At 36.2% G+C, this 20141-nt stretch overlaps 1 protein-coding gene across 4 annotated transcripts in view; it reads left to right on the top strand.

Annotated features, from left to right (window-relative positions):
• Positions 1-20141, top strand: part of MYBPC1 (myosin binding protein C1) — a gene marked incomplete at its 3' end in the record, with an annotated part of 88014 nt that overhangs the window by 21661 nt on the left and 46212 nt on the right. For 2 of the 4 annotated variants that reach the window (XM_082739122.1, XM_082739123.1), the window contains exons 4-9: positions 6532-6570; positions 8935-9045; positions 10746-10894; positions 11231-11348; positions 12818-12869; positions 14919-14975. In XM_082739122.1, the coding sequence (XP_082595248.1) occupies positions 6532-6570; positions 8935-9045; positions 10746-10894; positions 11231-11348; positions 12818-12869; positions 14919-14975 (526 nt within the window). The remainder of the gene's footprint in view (positions 1-6531; positions 6571-8934; positions 9046-10745; positions 10895-11230; positions 11349-12817; positions 12870-14918; positions 14976-20141) is intronic. The other 2 variants (XM_082739125.1, XM_082739124.1) reach the window with 2 other exon arrangements.

The following is a 20141-nucleotide window of genomic DNA, read 5'->3' as shown; positions in this document are numbered from 1 at the left end:
ATTATATTCACATGCTTACATGAGAATATGGTTAAAATCAACCAGTCAATGTACAATAAAAGCTCATTACTATATGCAGAACACAGTATGATAAAAGAGCAAAGACAGATGACTAAGGAATCCTGTAATTAGCCTTACTTTTTCCGACATTTGCAGAAGTTAAGCAAGGCCATGGCCACATGAAGTCACGTGCCTAACCACATAAACTGCCATGATTACATTTGCTCTACAAGATTAGGAAGCAAATCAGTTTATGATACAAAGTGACACCCCTAAATAAAGAAAAGTAGGTGGTTGGAAGTTATTTCTTTTTTTTTTTTTAAGATTTTATTTATTTATTTGACAGAGAGAAATCACAAGTAGATGGAGAGGCAGGCAGAGAGAGAGAGAGAGAGAGAGAGAGAAGCAGGCTCCCTGCCGAGCAGAGAGCCCGATGCGGGACTCGATCCCAGGACCCTGAGATCATGACCTGAGCCGAAGGCAGCGGCTTAACCCACTGAGCCACCCAGGCGCCCCTGGAAGTTATTTCTTAATACACAATCCTCTTCAACTATTACTCACTTTCATCAAGGACAGGGAAATTTCAAAGGAAATGCTTAAGTAAAAGGCAGACACAATCCTGACTATATGTATTTCCCTGGCTGAGAAAGAAGGCTTGCATGAGCATAGCAAGACTGACAGGGGCAACGGGACATGTTCTTCTGCATTGACCAGAGTGTCTCTTCCTACCCTTTACCCTCCCCCAGCCCTCAGCCCATCCCATTGTTCTTTAACCAGTCAATTCAGGCTCCACTCCTCTGTGCAGCTTCCATCTGACTGTCTTAGCTCACTTTCATCTGCCCTTCCTCCTCCTGATTTCTCTTGGACCTTTCGCCTCTGTTGCTAAATCACTCTTTTCTCCACTTAATCACGTATTAGTGGTTCACTCCTTTCCCTAACAGGTTGGAAGTTTTCTGACAGTCAGGCACCATGTCTTAACACCTCTTTGGTCCCCTTAGCTCATTTCTCCCAGTGTTTGGCAGAGAGCGGCATGTGGCAATCTCCTAGTAAATACTTGTAGAATGAACAACTGAGTTTCCAGGAGGGCTTAGCTGTTGATGATATGGACAGTGGTCATCTCCAGAGATTTGTATTCCCTTTTGCCATGTTTGCTGGATAGGAGTATGAATATCGCATGCATACTTTTAGTCGATGAGATTAAGGAGGAGACACTGGGGTTGTGCACTGTGTCAGAACAGATGGATGATTTTTACTGTAAGGCCAACTCACTTAAAACTATTGAAAATGGTCACTCCTGGTTATTAGTACATTTTCAGGACTTTAATTCGTCCTCTGTTGAGTTAATTGAAGTATATTCAGTTAATAGCTCCAAAACTATTACCAGTAAGAACATCATTCACAACAATGTAGCCTTAATATTTTTCTCAGATTGCCTGAATTTTTCTACAACAATCTGGAAATGTTCTGAAAAGGTTTTTTTGTTGTTGTTGTTGTTTTCATAGCTGCAGAACGTTGTTTGGTTCCTAAATCAATCTTATAAGTAGTGTTTGTAGTTAGATTTGCCAAATATTTCACATTTACTAAGGGTCTCTATCTGGGAAATAGCTGATTTCCCAGGAAGAAGTTTTAATATGTGTTTGTTAATTTGCTCGCTTGCCTCTGGAGTTGTCCATCCAGCTATCCTGCTCCCTAGTACTGCCAACTTTCTCCTGGAATTGAAACAAAAGAGATGACAATATAGAAATGTGTGTAATCAAACAACAATACCAGAAATTAGATGCACAAATCCCATTTAGAGTAATCATACTGGGAAGCAATGTCCTCATAAAAACAATGCTACCATGGCTTAGAATTCATCCAGAATAATACAGGTGGCAAATCAATGAAGTACTTTCTATACGCTCAGGGGGACCAAAGATCTGTCTTTTATCCCAATGTCCTCTTATTCAGCAAGTTTTCACTAAGTGTTGGCTCTGTGCCAGGCACGGGTCTGGCTGCTGGGTCCTGCAGGTCTGGAGCCAACTTTAGGGAGCTTTGGAGAGGAGAGCAACCGTCAGCAGAGGACAGTTTTAGAAGAGGCAATTGTCACGGAGAGCCATGTGTAAAGAATAATGTGGGTGATCAAGTAGGATCATACATCTTTAGATCAGCCAGCCTTGGTACATGTGAACACAGGGTAGTGAGATTGGGTCTCTTCTCTACCTTAACAATTGGCCCTAAGGGAGGTTCAAAACAGGTCTTGAAAGTAGCTCCAGATGTGTCAGAGCATAGAATCAAACACTACTTTAAAGAGCAATATTCATTTCCATACATAACTTCTGACATTTAAAAACGATTTTTTGGTTTTTGCATCTTAATAGTTTATAGTCTGTCCATATTTCAGTAAGCCCAACTGGGATATTTACTGCCTCTTTTTATTTTTCTTCCAGAAAAATATTTGGTTCTGTAATCACTGCAAGTAAATAAAGATGTGTTTTCTTTTTCCAGGCACTCACATTAATATTACCACATAAACTATCGTGAATGAACCTTGTGCATATTAAAGATCTCATGTAACTTGAGATGAAGAATCTTTCATTTGGTGTGAATGTGGTTGGCAGATGAGGAAGTGAATCAGACCAAGTTCCACCCAGTTTTCTCTTAACTGATATGAAAATTCTTAAAAGAATGATTAAACTTCTTTTTCTTCATTTAGATCCCTTTTCTGCAATAACATTATTCTGGTGCTTTTTACTCAATGCTACATTTTTTTGTGTCTAATTTTACCTTTAGGTGTCAGACAACCAACCATCTAATGGACTTTCTCTATGCTTTCTAATTACATTAATTTTTTGTAATGGTCTTTGTTAGAAGCTAATATTACCACATTTTTCAATTCTGGGACACAACCATTATAAGTTGCAACATAGATTTAATAGATTTGGAGGAGGAAAAAACTCATCAAATATATGTATTCTGATTTTAGAAGCATCAAGATGTGAAGGCATGTGCCTTTTTATTATGAAACTATGATAAATTTATCCAATGCCTCCAAACATGATGAATTCATGTTAGCTGTTGATGCTACTGCCTTCCACACATGGTTGTTGTTGCGGTCTTGTTATTTTTGTCACGGGAGCCAACGTTTTCCACAACTGATTTCTCCACTTGAGGATTCTGAACTTAGTCACAATCAAACAAGGTATTATATCGGCATTTAAGTGAGGTTTGTTGAGAGCCACATATTTTAATTTTATGTGCTTTTTGGTCTTTGCAAAGATCTCATCAATTGTCCCAAGTTTGCATGACTTAAAAATTAATTTAGAAAGGCAACTTAAATCAACCACAAGTAGAAGTTATTTTATGGCAAAGTATGTAGAAGCATAAGAATCTATATATTCTACTCTCTCTTCAGTTCTCACCCTGCATTCCAGATTTCATGTGTGCCGCCTTCAAATCCCAGGCTTGTAATATGAGGCCGAGTTTCTTCTCTGCTTTCCAGGCCTTCTTCTCTGGGAACTTCAGTTATTTCAAGAATCATTTTGATGGTTTTACAAATGCTATTTTCCCATGACTTAAAGACAAGTGAAATTTTGCTTCGGTAAATTTCCTTCCATGAACTAGGGGAGAGAGTCTGCTGCTATGGTCTCTGGTCTTTAGATATGCTATACCCTAAGGATCCAAGAACAGATGTCTTTCATCATTATGGTAGTCACTTGTAAACAGAAAAAAAGAAAATATAACTTACATATTGTATTTTTTGTTTTGTGTTGTTTGAAAATATTCTTTGTATGATGCTAAGCCTTTCACATATGTGTTGTTTAATTAGGCACAACCCAGAAAAGTTGGATATTCGGTTTCTCTGCTAACAGTAGAACCTGTTTTCTCACAGTAAATGGGAACAATTAGACCTTTCATTCTTATCCAATTCAACCAAATTCAAGCAGGCAACTTCTCAAGAGTTTAAAGTCAGGATCCAACATCTTAACTACATTTCCAATCTAATGGGATGCCAGGACCAAAGCTACTTTTGAAAGGGAATCAAAAACTTTGCCCCTGGTCTATTATATTTTCTAGCACTTCAGTAAATTTGAACATGTATGTATGATGAATCGTCAATTGAGAAGTAACTGGTGTTCGGAAGTAATGTTGGATCATCCAGAGTATCATTTCCTGATACCTTAAAACACTGTAATGGTCTAAAATACAGTAATAGTCTAAAATAATTGGACATGCCCCCCCCCGAAGGTTTTAGGTTTGCTTTGAGTTCTTATTTAAATTCTAGTTAGTTAACATATAGGGTAATATTGGTTTCAAGAGTAGGATCTAGTGATTCATCACTTCCATCTAACACCCAGTGCCCATCACAATAAATGCTCTCCTTAAAGCCTATCACCCAACTAGCTCATTCCTTGCCCACTCCCCTCTATCATTTAGTGGACTTTGAAACTACTCACCTATCAGATGTTTACTTAAAAAGTGGATTCTCCTTTCATTTTAGTTTTATGAAGGTATACTAATACTCTTTTCTCATTTTGAATTCTAGACAATTAATTCAATTCACCATGCACAGTGCACAAAGCAAACACGCAACCATAAAAATGCCTAAAATGAAGCGATCATTTGATCAAAATGGTTCTAGCTTCTACTTTACATATAGCAAAGATGCTCCTTTCTAGGATTTGTTTGAGGTTTAAAACTTTATTTTCAAGAATTTTGACAGGGCTTTAAAATCAAGATCCTTTTTTTTTTTAAGATTTTATTTATTTATTTGACAGGGAGAGAGAGAGAGCTTAAGCAGGCAAAGTGGCAGAGCAGAGGGAGAGAGAGAGAAGCAGGCTTCCTGCCAAGCAAGGAGCCCGATGTAGCATTTGATCCCAGGACCCTGGGATCCAGACCTGAGCCGAAGGCAACCGCTTAACCGACTGAGCCACACAGGCATTCCTAAAATCAAGTTTCTTTACATATTTCAGTAAATAAGAGTCTCTGATTAGGTTGCAAGAATAAAATTCAAATACTGAATTAAATGCATAGCTAATAATATAGAAAAATCTCAAGATACTTTATTTTAGTTATGCAGAATTGTGATTATTTAACGGTGTTTTGGAATAGCTCAGACATAGCTATATTTCCCCAAATGCATGATTTTGTGGAATATTAACAGATGTTTCAGGAGAAAAGTATTGAAAAAATGAATGAAGTTTGGGAAAGGCTAACTGCTGGATCTTTTTTTTATCTCTATCCCTAAATGTCAGTGCCCATTAGCACACAGAAGTCTGTGATACCCTTCAGGAAGTGCACATTCATACAATCCAGTAAAATACATGCATTTAACTTCATTTAGTTTAGCATTTTTCAAGCTTCTTTGAGCCCAGAAAGTTTCCTCTGGAGAATCCTAAATCGCACAGTGTTCAGCGAATCTCCTCCATTTCAAAGATAATGACATTAAGTTTCTTACGTATTACATTCATTATTTTGTTAAAAAGTAATAATACATATTGCTGGTTGGCAGTTTTAGAAAAGAATTTCAGGCTATTAAATAATCTTTGTAGTAACTATTCTAATAGATTATATAAAAATGTGCTATTTTATCTCTTGTTGGGAATTTTTTAAAGCACTTTAAAATTAACAGCTGGGTGCATGTGTCCTGTATCCTATTTTATATAATCATATAGGTTTGTGCTTTGAAATTCACAACTATTCTAGTGTTTTAAGTACAAAGATTATTACTATTTACCCTAACATTAATGTTTATGCTTTGGGAAAGCAAAGGCAGAGATTCAGATAACACCAAATGCCTATTTAAACATCTAAAATTGTAAAGACACTTCGAAATTCAGACATTTTAGAAATGGAGAATATTCAGTACCTCTGTATATAAATAATATAAGGCATATTTTTAATTTTACAAACGTGCTTTCATAAGGATTAAAAACATATACAGCATACCAACATTCATATAATCATGGGAAAATGCCCTCAAATTTCCTAAAATTAATATTGGTAAATTTAGAAAGTGTGACAAATTTATTTATCTTAGTTAATGTAGTCACTTTTGCCTTTTGTCTCCTAAATATAAAAAAGGAATTAATCACAAGTTTTTCAGGGGCAGAAGAGACTAAGTTCTCATTCATTTATGCTTTTTTATGTCTATGTCCAAATGACTATGGCATATGAATTACGTCTGACATTGACTTCAGGTTACAAAATAAGAACTTGAAAACACCTCTATTGTTGACTTTGTTAAGGTTTGGTTTTTAACATTAATTTTTTTTCCTAATGTACAATCACATGAAATATTTGCACAGAGTTTCATTTCTCAATCTACACTTTCAGAGGATTTCTCTATTCTCTCATCCACTTACTTACTTATTTTTCTTTTTGATCTGAAATATTGAGTTTAATCTTTTAGGTACGGAGTCTTCTGAAGCTTACTCATCAGTTTAAAGCATTTTGTGTTTTCTTTTCTTCTTTTTCAGCTTTCTCTTTTTGCAGGATACTCAGGACAAAATCCTTTTCTTCTTGACTTTTTATTCCTATTTCTTGTTTCAGATGAAGAGGAAGCCTCCCCACCTAGCGCCCTGCCTCCAGGTTAGGACAATTCCAACATCTTACCCCACATTATAATTATTGTTAATTGACAGTAAAGAAAAAGAAAAGGCAGAGAACCTTGATGAGACAGTGTGTAGAACAGGGGCACGACGTTTTTCCCCTGTCAGCCCAGGAGGGATACTTTGGTTTTAATGGTGATCTTTTATATATTTTTTAAAGATTTTATTTATTTATTTGACACACACACAGAGATCACAAGTAGGGAGAGAGGCAGGCAGAGAGAGAAGGGGAAGTAGGCTCCCTGCTGAGCAGAGAGCCCGATGTGGGGCTTGATCCCAGAACTCGGAGATCATGACCTGAGCCGAAGGCAGAGGCTTAACCCACTGAGCCATCCAGGCACCCCTATTTTTTTTTAAACAAAAGGAGAATTTCTTTGTCAAATAAATAAGATTAGTAAATCTTGGATATAAATTTTAGGGACAAAATGTTTGATCTATTTCCAGCTGTATGCCCTTATCCTCTGTTCTTTAGATATTTGCGTTATTTTATTTTATTATTGTTTCTTAAATAAGACACACACTTTTTATAGATGCTTTCATAGTTGAAGGTCTACTGATTTTCAACCCAAGCTGACTCTAGTTCTTTCTCCCCATCATGAGGAGAGACAGGGTTTGGGGGAATCCAAGAAGGTTGAAGTCAGCTCTCCATTTTCACTTCTTGCCCTTGTATCATCCAAATCACGCTTTCCTTTCAGGTTTGGGTAGTCGGGCCCTGGAAAGAAAAGATTCAGGTGAGCACTCGCCTGGAGTAAGGCGTCCGGACGCCATGCTAATATAGTCACTAATGACCTCATCTCTTGAAGCGGTTTTGATTCTAATCTTTGTTTTATTCAGTTTGTAGCTTTTTTTTTTTTTTAGCAATTTTTCATTATGTACCCTCTTACAAGAAAACTAATTTATTGAGAAATAATTAATTTTGCATGACACACACACAAATACAGTAACTTAACCACATATACCACAGATTTGTGGTCATTATAGCTGACATTTTTAACATTTAGCAAATGCACAGAGATGAAGAAACTGAAAATCTTCATTTGGGGGATCTGCTTAAGTTAGAGAATAATTCACATTTCCATAGAACTTTATTACATTTTATAAAAGCCTCCATATGCACCGTGTCAGCAATCACTATAATTCATTCAACAAATTCATTCTGAGGACATACTACAATTCTACTGTGGGCCTCATGGACCAGACACTTTTGTAGGTACTTGTAGGTATAAAAAAGGGAAAAAAAAAAACAAGTTCCTGCCCTCATATTACAAATATGAGTGGCCACAATTCATTATTACTATGAATTTCACAGACATACACATACCCCACCCCACCCCCCTACATAATCATGTGACTACATTGCATAACTTCATTGTGAAAGTTGACATCACTTCATGATAATCTCCATGAATAGCATGATCGATACATGAAAACTAAAATAACTAAATATTCTTCCTTCTTTTCAAGAAACATTAACAGAGTTGGCACCCATGCATTTTTTTTCCCCCAGTTACTAAGTGGCTGAAACTGAACTTCTCTACATTTAGCTCGTGGAGACAGAGGGAATGTCTTCAGTTCTCTCCCCTGCCCTCCTCACTGGAGTGGACTGCTGATTCACACCAGCTAAGCACCTGGAGTGCAACCTAGAAAATGAAAATAAACTTCACTTTCAGCTTCTCGGTCTTCATGGGAAAGCCTCAAAGAATTGATTTTTTTTTTCTTTTTCTGCTTCTCTTGCTTCTAGTATTCTTGAAATTTGTGCCTGCTGGTCATGATCCCTTACTTAATCGTCCAACTATGGTCTCATCTATACAACCCTAATGGAATTATCTAATCCTATAGCAGCAAGGAATCTAGGAATACCAGGCCAGGTTTGGCTGCTTGATCTTTCCCAGTTGACTAGCAAACTGACCTATCCCTTTAGTTTTTTCCAGTTCTGTTATATGGGTGTGGCACACTGTAGTCATTCACCTAATATGACGTGGTACTGCCTCAATACACAGTATACTTCCCACCTTGTCTATCTGTTAGGAGACAGACAGAATGGAGAAACAAACCATGGCTGCCAACAAACACAGAGTAACAATGTACCTGAAAAGTTTTACTATTTCTAGGAATACAAAATGTTCTTTACCCTCTCATGAAAGACTTATCCCTGTAAGAATGAGAATCTGTCACTCTCTCCCGATGGCTGCAGGGGAGAGGGATGGAGAGAATGATGTTATATTTATCCAGGTTTATTAGACAAAGAAAAGCCTCAGCGTTGTCAAGAACAAGAAACCCAGGTAAGTCTGCCTGAGAAGAACTTGGTCCTGAAATGATCCTTTTCTTCCTTTCTGCTCATTAGAATGGTCTCTAGGTGAATCACCTGCTGGGGAGGAACAAGACAAGCAGAATGCCAATTCCCAGATGTCCACTCTGTTCGTGGAAAAGCCTCAGACAGGATCAGTGAAAGTTGGTGAGCGCCAAGCATGAAGTCTTGCTTTTCTCTTTAAATGGAAGTGAAATTCACATTGCATGCACTTTACCTTTAAAGTGAACAAATGACCGGTGGTTATCAGTGTTGTACAACCGCCACCTCTAGTTCCCAAATAGTTTCATCATCCCCAACAGAAACCATGTACCCCACCAAGCCATTACTCCCTATTCTTCCTCCCTCTCTCCTCCCTCCCAACCACTAATCTGCTTTGTGTCTATGGATTCGCCTATTCTGTATATTTAGTATAAATGGAACCACACAATATACGACATTTGGCGTCCAGCTCCTTTCCCTTAGCATAATGTTTTCAAGGTTCCTTAAAGCTGTAGCATGAATTGGTACCTCATTCCTTTTTATGGATGAATACTATTCCTTTGTATTTATATACTAAATCCTGCTTTTTATAGCCTGAAAAGAAGAGTGACAGCTATCATTTCATAGTAGTTGAGTGCCTGGACCCTGGAGCCAGATTGGGTTCAAATCAATCACCTCATCTGTAAAATGGGAGTACTACTTGTGAAGTACAATGAACAGCAACCGGCATACCTTAAAGCTCTGAGCCAGTGTTTTCTGCCATTATGACATGCTCCTTCCATAAGATGATTACAAATCTGCATACACATTGTATGATAGGGTGTAGTATCTCAGAGGAAACTAGTGGGACAGGGGGCTCAACTTTGGAGAGATTCATTCAAAAAATATTGATTACACCACCTGTTTTAGGCACTGTGCTGAGCACTGAGTATAACATGTGAACATTCAGAACTCACAGTCATAATGGGAGGAACATACAACAAGAATTACAGGTAATCACAAAAGCCAAGTGCCATGATGGAAAAAAACAGTATGGTAAGCTAGAGAGGATTTGGGGGTTCAGGAATTTTGGTGAAATAATATTTATTTATTTATCTGATAGAGAGAGAGAGAGAGAGAGAGAGAGCACAAGCAGAGGGAGCAGCAGAGGGAGGAGAAGCAGGTTCCCCACTGAGCAGGGAGCCTGATGTGGGGCTTGATCCCCAGACCCTGGGATCATGACCTGAGCCAAAGGCAGATGCTTACCCAACTGAGCCACCCAGGTACCCTGCAAAATAAATTTTTATAAGGAATATATTGTGATCACAACAAATGAGCACAAAACTGACTATATTCTAAAATTACTTCTTTCAGATCTATAATACAGAAGCATACTGCAGGTATATGGGAATATTTGTTCCCTTGTGTTTCTGGAAGATGCCAAAGTGCTGGGCTAGAGTTTTGATGACCTTAGGGTCCATCAGTCAATACAAACAGATAGGCAGGTTGATTTAAAAAATATTAGTTTCATTTAGTCATAGTTGGTCATGTAAGTCCAGACTTCCCATCATCATACCTAATAAGAAGAATAGAAAAAAGGCCATACATTTATAAGGCTTTCTATTTTTATTTCATGTATATATGATAAAGCTAAGCAGAAACTATTCCCACGGATTAACCCATTTCTCCTTTTCTTTCTCCTAAACCTCAAAAACAGAACAAGTTGGAGTATTCTAAGGACTCCTAGAGCATGTGTAAAAAATTCAGGGCACAACTGCAGGGGCACCAGTCACATCATAGTCTCTACAGTGCAATCCTCTATAACTCCTTCCCAAAACAAATAGCAATTTTTAAGCCACAGTCTGAATCACTTGTGCTTTTTCTAGGTGGAAATATCACCTTTATAGCTAAAGTCAAGGCTGAAGATCTTCTTAGAAAACCCACCATCAAATGGTTCAAAGGGAAATGGATGGACCTGGCCAGCAAAGCTGGGAAGCACCTCCAGCTGAAGGAAACCTTCGAAAGGCAAACTCGGGTATGGCTCTTAACTCCTGGCACAGGGGCTTGGCTAAGTCGTTCCTTCCGTGTGGAGAGAAGGTCATTTTCAAGTTCAGCTTTGAGAAATTTCAGTTCCAGAGAATTTCTCTAGAGTTATCATTCCTGGTGTCTGCACTCAAGCATGGTTGCCCTGTTGTGCCCTGGGGCTGGGAATCACACTGACCCATCCTGTGTTGAGAGCGCTGGGCTGGAATGCCCAGATACAGACACAGCTTTAAGCCAATGCTGAGGAATTTCGTAAATCATCAAAATGTGATAGCTTCTTTCTGTTGACACGGTGGGTCTGAAATATGCCTGATGCATTTCCCTGCAGATATACACATTCGAGATGCAGATCATCAAGGCCAAAGAGAACTATGCAGGAAACTACAGGTGTGAGGTCAGCTATAAGGATAAGTTTGACAGCTGCACATTCGATCTTGAAGTACACGGTAAGATAGTCTTCTTATCTGGATAGCTGTGGGTTTTTTTCATGGTGTGTGAGGGAATAGGAGAGAAGAAAGTCATTTAATATTATGAGATTTTGAAAATAAAGTTTTCTTTCAAACTGTGTGTGTTTCTGATTATGGTAGCCTCAGGAAGCCTGCTGAGTTAAATTGTTATGAAGCAATTTTAAAGTGGAATTTCAGGGATTTCACTGCTAAGTATATCTTCTTCATGCTACCTATACTCCTTCAATCTCCCAGATAAGGGCTGGAGCCCATTTTTTCTTCTACTGAACATGCCTGTTTCATTGGGTCCACTTGTTCCCACCTAAGTTTGGGGAAAATTTTATATCGTACAAGGATGTCAGGATATCTGGGTGGAAGGGAGGATTTCTCTTATAAGAACTAATGTCAGATGGGGAAGTTATCCATCCATATGTGCTGTATACTGTCCAGAGTGAGTTTAACAGAAATAAATGTAAAGGTGTACATGTAGATTGGGGTGAATAAAACCACTTCGATAAGTAAACAAAGAGAACGTTGACTTGGCAGCAAAGATCATAAACTTAAGGCGAATCCAAAATGTGATAAAGCTACAAGAAACAAAGCTGGTATGATTTAATACTGGGCTAATATAAGTGGTATAGGACCTAGGTTTAGGAAATAACACTACTCTCTGCAACATGTTAGTTGCTCCACATTTGGAGTAATGTCTTTGGCCATGGTCACCACACATCTGCCTGGCTCTCTTATAGAGTATGGTACCCAGGAGGATGAAGAACTCAGAAACAACATCCTAGTCACCTGAATGTAGTGTGAGGGAGGCCAGGCCTAGACAACGCATAAATAGGGGAAGTGCTATCACACAAAAGTGTTTCAGACAAATTAGAATCTCAAGGTAGGAATTAGGAGGAAGTGAATTTTTTGTCTTCACTTTAGCATGAGCTTTCTATTTAAAGCTCTGTAAATAGCCTGACAAAGGTGTGAGAGGCCCATCTCAAGAAATCTGAAATAAAGCCTAGGTGATCATGGAGGTGCTGTAGAGATTTCGGTATTGAGTGGGAATCTGGTGCTGAGTGATGCCTTTTCAACCTGGCATTTCTGAGAATCACCTGAAGGACTTTTGAAGAATATTGATTTCTTGGTGCCCATCCCTGATCTAGTGAATCAAAATCTCCAACAAGGAGATCAAGAAGCTGATTTTTTTTTTTTTTTAAGTTCTTCAGGTGATTCTAGTGGGAAGGCAGGTGGAATGACTGGATCTGGTAATTCCTGCAGTCCCCACATTGATTCTGTGTGAAGGAGGATGAGGTATGAGACCTCAGTGGCTCAGCCATCCAGGAGGAGAGCCACCCCCACGCCCCCTTCACCTGGTGTTCCTTCCATCTGAAGAATCCCCACAGCTTGGAAAGGAACTGAGCACAAAATTGCCTACTTAATGGGTATTTATTTTATTGTTTTCTTTCCTTTCAAAGAATCTACCGGGACTACTCCAAACATTGACATCAGATCTGCTTTCAAGAGAAGGTAACTTCAAAAGGGGAATTTAGGTAGCTTCTGTATAATGAGCAAGTGGAGGGTTTTCAAAGCACACATTCCCTTCCTCCACATTCTGTATTCCAGAGAGAGCATCTCTTCGCTGTAGTCAAACATACTGTGTACCCAAAGGTCAGTGTTCTAGAAAAGCCATAGGTTTAATGTAAAAACTGATCATTTTTTAGAATATTCTCGTCATAGTGAAGCTCCCATTTTTCCAGGTTTCACAGTTGCCTTATAAAAACATACTCTTATGTCTTCACATGTGGCTTCTTCCTTAATTGCATGATTTTCAACCAGATGGCCAAGAAAGGTATATAATAATAAAGCATCAGTTAAGTAATGTCAGAAAACTTTCATTTATATTGTTTTTCATCTAGAAATTACTTATGGAGCTATTTAGTCATGTGTCCAGAAAACTGCAATTAAGTAGCTACTTACTGAAGTTAGCATTTGTGTTACTCTGGATTGCTAAACGAAAGACCACGGAGTCTGACAGAACAAAGAACACTGTAGAAAGATAAAATATAGATACCTGTTTGGTTTATTTTGCAGTTGCCAACGCTGAAAAATTAGGGGTGGGTGGGGACAAGGAAGAAAAATGAAAAAAAAAAAAAAGTTCCAGGCTATTAGAAATGTAACTAGCCCCTTCCTGACATTATTTTACTCTCTGCACTTAATTTTTCTATACTATGAGTTCATCAATGAGAGCAGATATTTTGTTGTTCTGAAGACTGAATCTACTTAGTTTTGTTGAGTAAGGAAAGTCATCCCAAACTATTATAAAGCAATGATTTAGTGTGTTAATAAAAGGCATATTTCTCTCCTAAATTATGAACAAATGAAAATTTTAATTGCTTAAAAATATATTTAATATTACCTGATCAATCAATGGGTATTTTTTTAAGTCATAACCTTAATTCCTATTACTTTCCTTCACCCCATGTTCAACAAATGCAAAGGGTCCAAAAGTATCTTCATCCCATGTATGAGCATATTCTAAGAGAAGGGGATGTAGTCTACTAAGTTTTGTGGTTTAAGAGAATAGAAATGGGTTTATTTCAAAAGCTCTAAATAACTACTATTAAATAAATTTTGAAAACACATTACTTGACTTTAATTCTTATAACTTACGTGTTATACACACTGTTTTTAAACCCACAGACTCTTTTCTTAGAAACCATAACTAACATTTGTTAAAGAGCAGGAAACAAAATCTTCATTAAAAAATTAAACATGTAAGTAAATACGTAGTGCCATTTAAATGTCAGCTCCATAGCTTCTATTTAGAGTTTATATGAAATCATGAAGGTCAATGCATGCCTAATTTAAGATGCATTTCTCAGTAGGAAAGCACTCCTAGTAAAGGGTTCATCAATAATTCAAAAACAAATTTTTGAAAAATACATTTTAAAAGGTATAAATATTAACAAGAGAGTGAAAAGCTTACAATGATATCCCTTTAAAACAGAAAGGAATGCATCTCGTGAAAAGCTCTGCACTAGCTCCATTTATGTTTTGTTGGTATCACATTATCTGATTCAACTATTGATGGACACAAAGAAGTTACCTTTGAATATAAGCTTTGTACTTATATATTTGACATTGGTATACTTCGTCCTCCAAGCCAATCTCTGACCCAAATAACAGAGGTCAGCAAAAGTCCTTTGCTTTTTACATAGGTATATTTCTAAAAACCCCAACTTGGAAAAACAAAGTACTTTGTGTTGCTTGGCTTAAGCGCATTTGTGTTACTCTGCTTTAACACAAATCCAAGCAGTTTCATAAAAGCAATCTTCAAAAATATGTCTTCTGAAATCGTAGAGTAACACAAGCTTCTCGTGTTTACTTTTCCACAAGTACATACTCCAAAACTTAAAATGTCACTTGTGTGAAAAGAAAGAGTTTGTGTTGATTTAGTCCCATGACTTGTGTGCTGGTACGAAATGGCATATACGTTATATGTAGAGTGTTTGGGGGAAACTGTGTGTATATGTCTTCGTATTAAACCCAGATTTGCTTTTCTTTTGTTAATGACAGTGGAGAAGGTCAAGAGGATGCAGGGGAACTTGACTTTAGTGGTCTCCTGAAACGTAGGTGAGAACCCAGCGATGGAGTGAGGCGTTGTGGCCTGGAAATCTTTTAGACACCCACTCAGAGAAGTCAAGTTTAAAGTGGATGTTTTTCAAAGAATTTCTCATTTCCTAAAATGTGTTTCGCTTATGGAATATAACACAGAGTCAACTAAGAAAGAGACAGAGAAATCAGTGCATACTAATCTGCTAAAGATTTCAGCTGATGCTTTTTAACCTTCTTTTTAAATCTTTTTAAAATCTTTCTTAGTTGGGGATGAGGAGATCTGAAAACTGAAGCAGAAGACCTAAATACCTAGAAGTCTCTGATTTCTTTGATGATTTCTCTCATTTCCATCATGATTCCTTGTCATGATCAAATAAATAAAACCTCTATTCCCCTGCCTTTGATATTTTACCAAAAAATCAATTTCACAATTTTGGTAAAAGTCTCTGCAGGTATATGTATGTGTGTGTGCACGCACATAAAATATATATATATACATATATGTATATATATATACATCTCAGATCTACTTTAAAACAGTATTTATAATTAACTGTATTCCATCAAATCTAAGACACAATTCATTTGAATATATACCTGTATTTCATAAATTACTAAGCAATGAAAAAATTGCCCCAAAGAGTTTATTATGACACACTATTGATTATAAGATACATCCTTATTTAAGATGTTTAAAATGTCAAAAGATATGCATTTTAGAAGAGATAAAATACAGGAGTAAAATGGAAATAAATATTTAGTATTATCATTCACACTCCCTTAACATTGTTCTCTTACAATAAAATTTATAGATTTAATGGTGGATATTCAGTACATAATCATCTCACAGGATTTCTGCCCATATATGCATATAATCATATATATGTGTTATATGTAAAGCTATGCATATCCAGATATTTACTATAGGGCAACAAAAAGAACTTGATTTTTGCTAGGATTTTATTTAAATATGAAATTTGTGCATAAATAATAAAACTATGATTCTAAATTAATAATATATGATATTGATATTCGTTTTCATTTAGCTTTTCAGGTTCACTTTTTATTACTTTTAGTGCTTTCTATAGTTACTAAAGAAACCTAAGTATATATGCTTCACAACAAATCACAAATTGTAATAAACTGGACTCTATTTAGTTTAGTTGGATGGCTTTATCCATCTCAGTTTGGACGGCTTAATCATTCTCAGTTTAGTTGGATGGCTTTATCCAAGTCCCTGTGAATGAAAAATTCAGTTGAAAACAGAAATATTAACAGGTGCAATTTATTAATTACCAATGAATATTAGCCAATCAAGAGACCTTGGCATATAAAATACATCTTTCCCTCTTTAGATACTTCAAATAATCATTAGTCTAAATAATATTTATTAATTCCCCAAATTTATTTAAAGCAATAGTATAAGTGGCTCTCCGTGAACCTTGAACCTTACCCTTCCTCATTCTACAGTTGAGAAACCAAAGACCAGAGATGTCAGGTGACTTACCCTCAGTCACACAGCGCTTTAGAAACAGGGCAAGGACCTAAATCCAAGTTTCCCTCTAAGTCAGCTCATTTCCTGTGACTCCACATAAGAAATACCACTCTGAATATGCCTTGGAAGTTGGGTGATTCAGTTTATAATAAAAATTGAGAATTTGAGAAGAGAACATTTTTTTTTCCTCCTGCTATCATTTACTCAGTCAGGAAAACGCTAAATGCTTTCTTTGTGCCTTGTGTGTGCCAGTGCCTTCCAGTGTCTGGCACACAGAAAGGGTTGGATACGCATTTGTGGGAAGAAAAAGGTAGCGATAAAAACATGGATGTGGGTCTCAACTCTCCTAATTACTAACTGCATGACTTTGGCCAAATTACATGTCCTCTCTGAGACTATTTCCACATCTATAAATGTGGAGTACAAAATCTAGTTAAATCAGTTATGTGATTTATGTGTAATTATGTGACTAGTTGATCAATTATGGAAGAGGCTGGCTCATAGCACATGTCAAATATTCACTCCCACCAAAATGTGACCTTTTCCCTTGAAGAGCCTATATTCACAAAAAGACATACTACACACAGGCACAAGCATGCACACACACACATGAATCAATCAAGATGTGACACAATCAATTATTAAACCCCATGCTCTGATTAAGAAGGAAAAACAAAAGAAAAAAGACCAAACTACTGCAGTAGTGTGCAGAGTAAAAGAAATCTAATGCATATCAAAATGAATAAAGAAAACAAATGAGCAAAAAAAAAAAAAAAAAGTGGGCAGCCAATAGGTCTCCAGTTCTCATTTTCTTTACATCCCCTAATTATGATTTTGACTCATAATTAAATTGTTGTTAGCAAAAGACTATACTCATTTAATATGATATACTAATCTACCAATATAACTTTGGAAATCATTGTGTTTTCCTACTGATTTGTGATTGCATGTGTTTTCATTGTGGTAATGACACCATTTCTACTCCTCCAAGAGTGTGTGGCAAAGTCCCTACCAGATTAAATATCTTTACAACCATCATCTGTCTGTAACAAAAGATCTCCCTGACCTGAACAAAGCCATAGTATTTCAAATAGACATGAACTAAATCAGATTAAATCTATTCGGCAGTATCTTGTTATGAGATTTTATATATGTATAAACACACACGTGTGTGTGTATATATATATATGTCAAATACATATATATTTGAAATTTTTATTCTATATAAAATGTGTATAATTGCTTTGTACTTTACTAGGACCATTAAGTTAGAGAAATTTTGATGTAGATGTAAGTACTGCAAATGTTATATAGGTCTATCCCAATGCTTGAAAAGGCATCAGTGGTGCCTATGGAATTTGAGTTTTTCTTCCTACTGTAATTTAAGATAACCATGCAGATAGGGCCATGTGCAGCCACCATGGTAAGTAAAGATATGTTTGGATGAGTTAAGGTAACCTCATTTTCTAGTAAAAAATAATGAATATTTCTTGCAATTTGGAATTGAATTAAGTAATGGATAGAAAAAGAAGGAATAGGCAAGAAGTCACTGGTATGTGTATACCAAGTTTGATAAGATTAAGAACATGGTAGAGTGAGGTATATTTTGGTGTTTTCATGAAAAAAAATTGTGAGGATGATCAGTTTTATGAATCTGTCAACAAAACTGACTTATGAAATCACACTGAAAATGATGATCTTTATATTGGCTTCTCTTATATAAATATTCACCTCATGGACCTAGGTATGCCTCAGTGTTTGACCTGTGCTGCTTCCTATCTATTTTGATCTAGTTTGGTATCTTTGAATCCTGTCACCAGTGTTAGGAGGATGGCTGAAATTATACTTAATTCTTGGTTGAAATACAAATTTAACACAATGTAATATGGCATAGTTTTATAGTTTGGGGACTATAGGCTGGACTATGATAAAAATAGAGCATTAATAAAGTGGTCAAAGAAACATCTATAGAGACAATATATAGATACATACAGACACATTTTAATTAGAATTCTCCAAAACTTCCTACAAAATATTTAAAGGATTTATTTAAAATTTAGACTGCTTTCAGGCACTTGACCTATTAGATTTGGCAAGTTATTATCGATATTCCAACTTCAGGACAATTTTCTTAAGCTTTTCAATTTACCTGTGTTAATAGAGGGTGTAATTATGATTTCATTGACATATGAAGATAATACTTGTTTCTTGAGTATTAAAAGATTATTTATTTATTTATTTATTTATTTATAAATGGGCTCCACACCCAGTGTGGGGCTCAAACTCATGATCCTGAGATTAAGAGTTCCATGCTCTACTGAGTCATGTCCATGTCTACCTGAGACATCCAGGTGCTCCGTATCTTTAGTTTTTTAAGAATTACATTTTCCTAATGATGTTGCCTAGTCCTTCTCATAAAGGTTACCGATGGACCAATGCCCTCTCACTTCCTTCCATTTTTTCCAGGAGATTTGCCTCAGCATCATCCTCCACTGGGCAAAAAAGACTTACATGACAATGTAAATTAGATATTCAAAAGTCATCCTTGCCTAACTCTACTTTAAATTCTCTCTTAATATTTACATTCTCCTCCCCTTCCCTACAATTACAATCTGGTATTTCCTTAAAAAAAAAATGCAGAAACAGGTGTAATTAGTGTGACAATGCAAACATATGTAACCCATCATTTGCTAACCTGATAGCATGAATCTGTTTTCACACTGATGTTTAAGATCTGTTGACCAGTTTTCCTGGAAAACTATATCCAAACCAGTATTATTCACAATAAGTACTCACTGTAGTATCTCCAAATTAACCTGATAGAAACAGTCAACTAAATCTTAAATTTAAAAAAAAAAAAAATCAGGACTATTTAGCCAGCAAAGGAAATCAATTTAATTTACATTTTGCATTTACACTAGGGCCCTTTCCCTAAAGAGTGTTTATTCTTGAGTTTTTCTTTCATTTAGTTGGTTTTAAAATAACGGCAGACAAGTGTATTTTAAATCTTATATTTTCTTACTCATGTATGTTCTTTATATTCTCTGTATATTCTTTAGTCAGTGATAAAAATTTGGGTCATAATTTTGATAATTACACTAACAAGTTACCTTCCCTTTGTTCATTGGAACCTAGCCATTTGCTTTACAGTTTAACATTTATATTTTTATAATTCATACTCAACCTGCTTTCAAAAAAGTTCAAGCCAGTACTTTAAGATTAAATATGAGAGAATTTTTGCTTCATTTTCCTTTTTCCCTGCCAAGTTAGAAAAAATTTTGTTAAAAAGTCAATATAGCCACAAAAATCATATTTAAAACAAAACAAACCCTTCTGGCAGTTTCAAATATTTTTTTTGCAAAATATGATTAGTGTGCACATTTACTAATATGATAGGAAAACTATTTGCAAATTCCTAGGATTTTAAATACTTATTTATACTGTCTTCATATATAGCTAAAATGTGTACAATAATGAAGGTAGAAAGAGATCATTTTTCTTTCATAAACCAATGTTTAAATCTTCTCATTCTCGATCCACTTTTCGAAATTACTTCAGTACCCATATCCTAGGTGACAACTGATCTTAAATTCCTCAAAATCTCACCTTCTCCTTACACTTTCAAGTGAAAATAAATAAAAACCTATTCAGAATATTTTCTTTCTCTCTTCCTAATATTCTGTTTTTAA

Source organism: Mustela nivalis, assembly GCF_964662115.1.
Source record: "Mustela nivalis genome assembly, chromosome: 7".
NCBI lineage: Eukaryota > Metazoa > Chordata > Mammalia > Carnivora > Mustelidae > Mustela > Mustela nivalis.
Note: the sequence above shows the minus strand (reverse complement) of the source record. Positions and strands in the feature narration are given on the sequence as shown.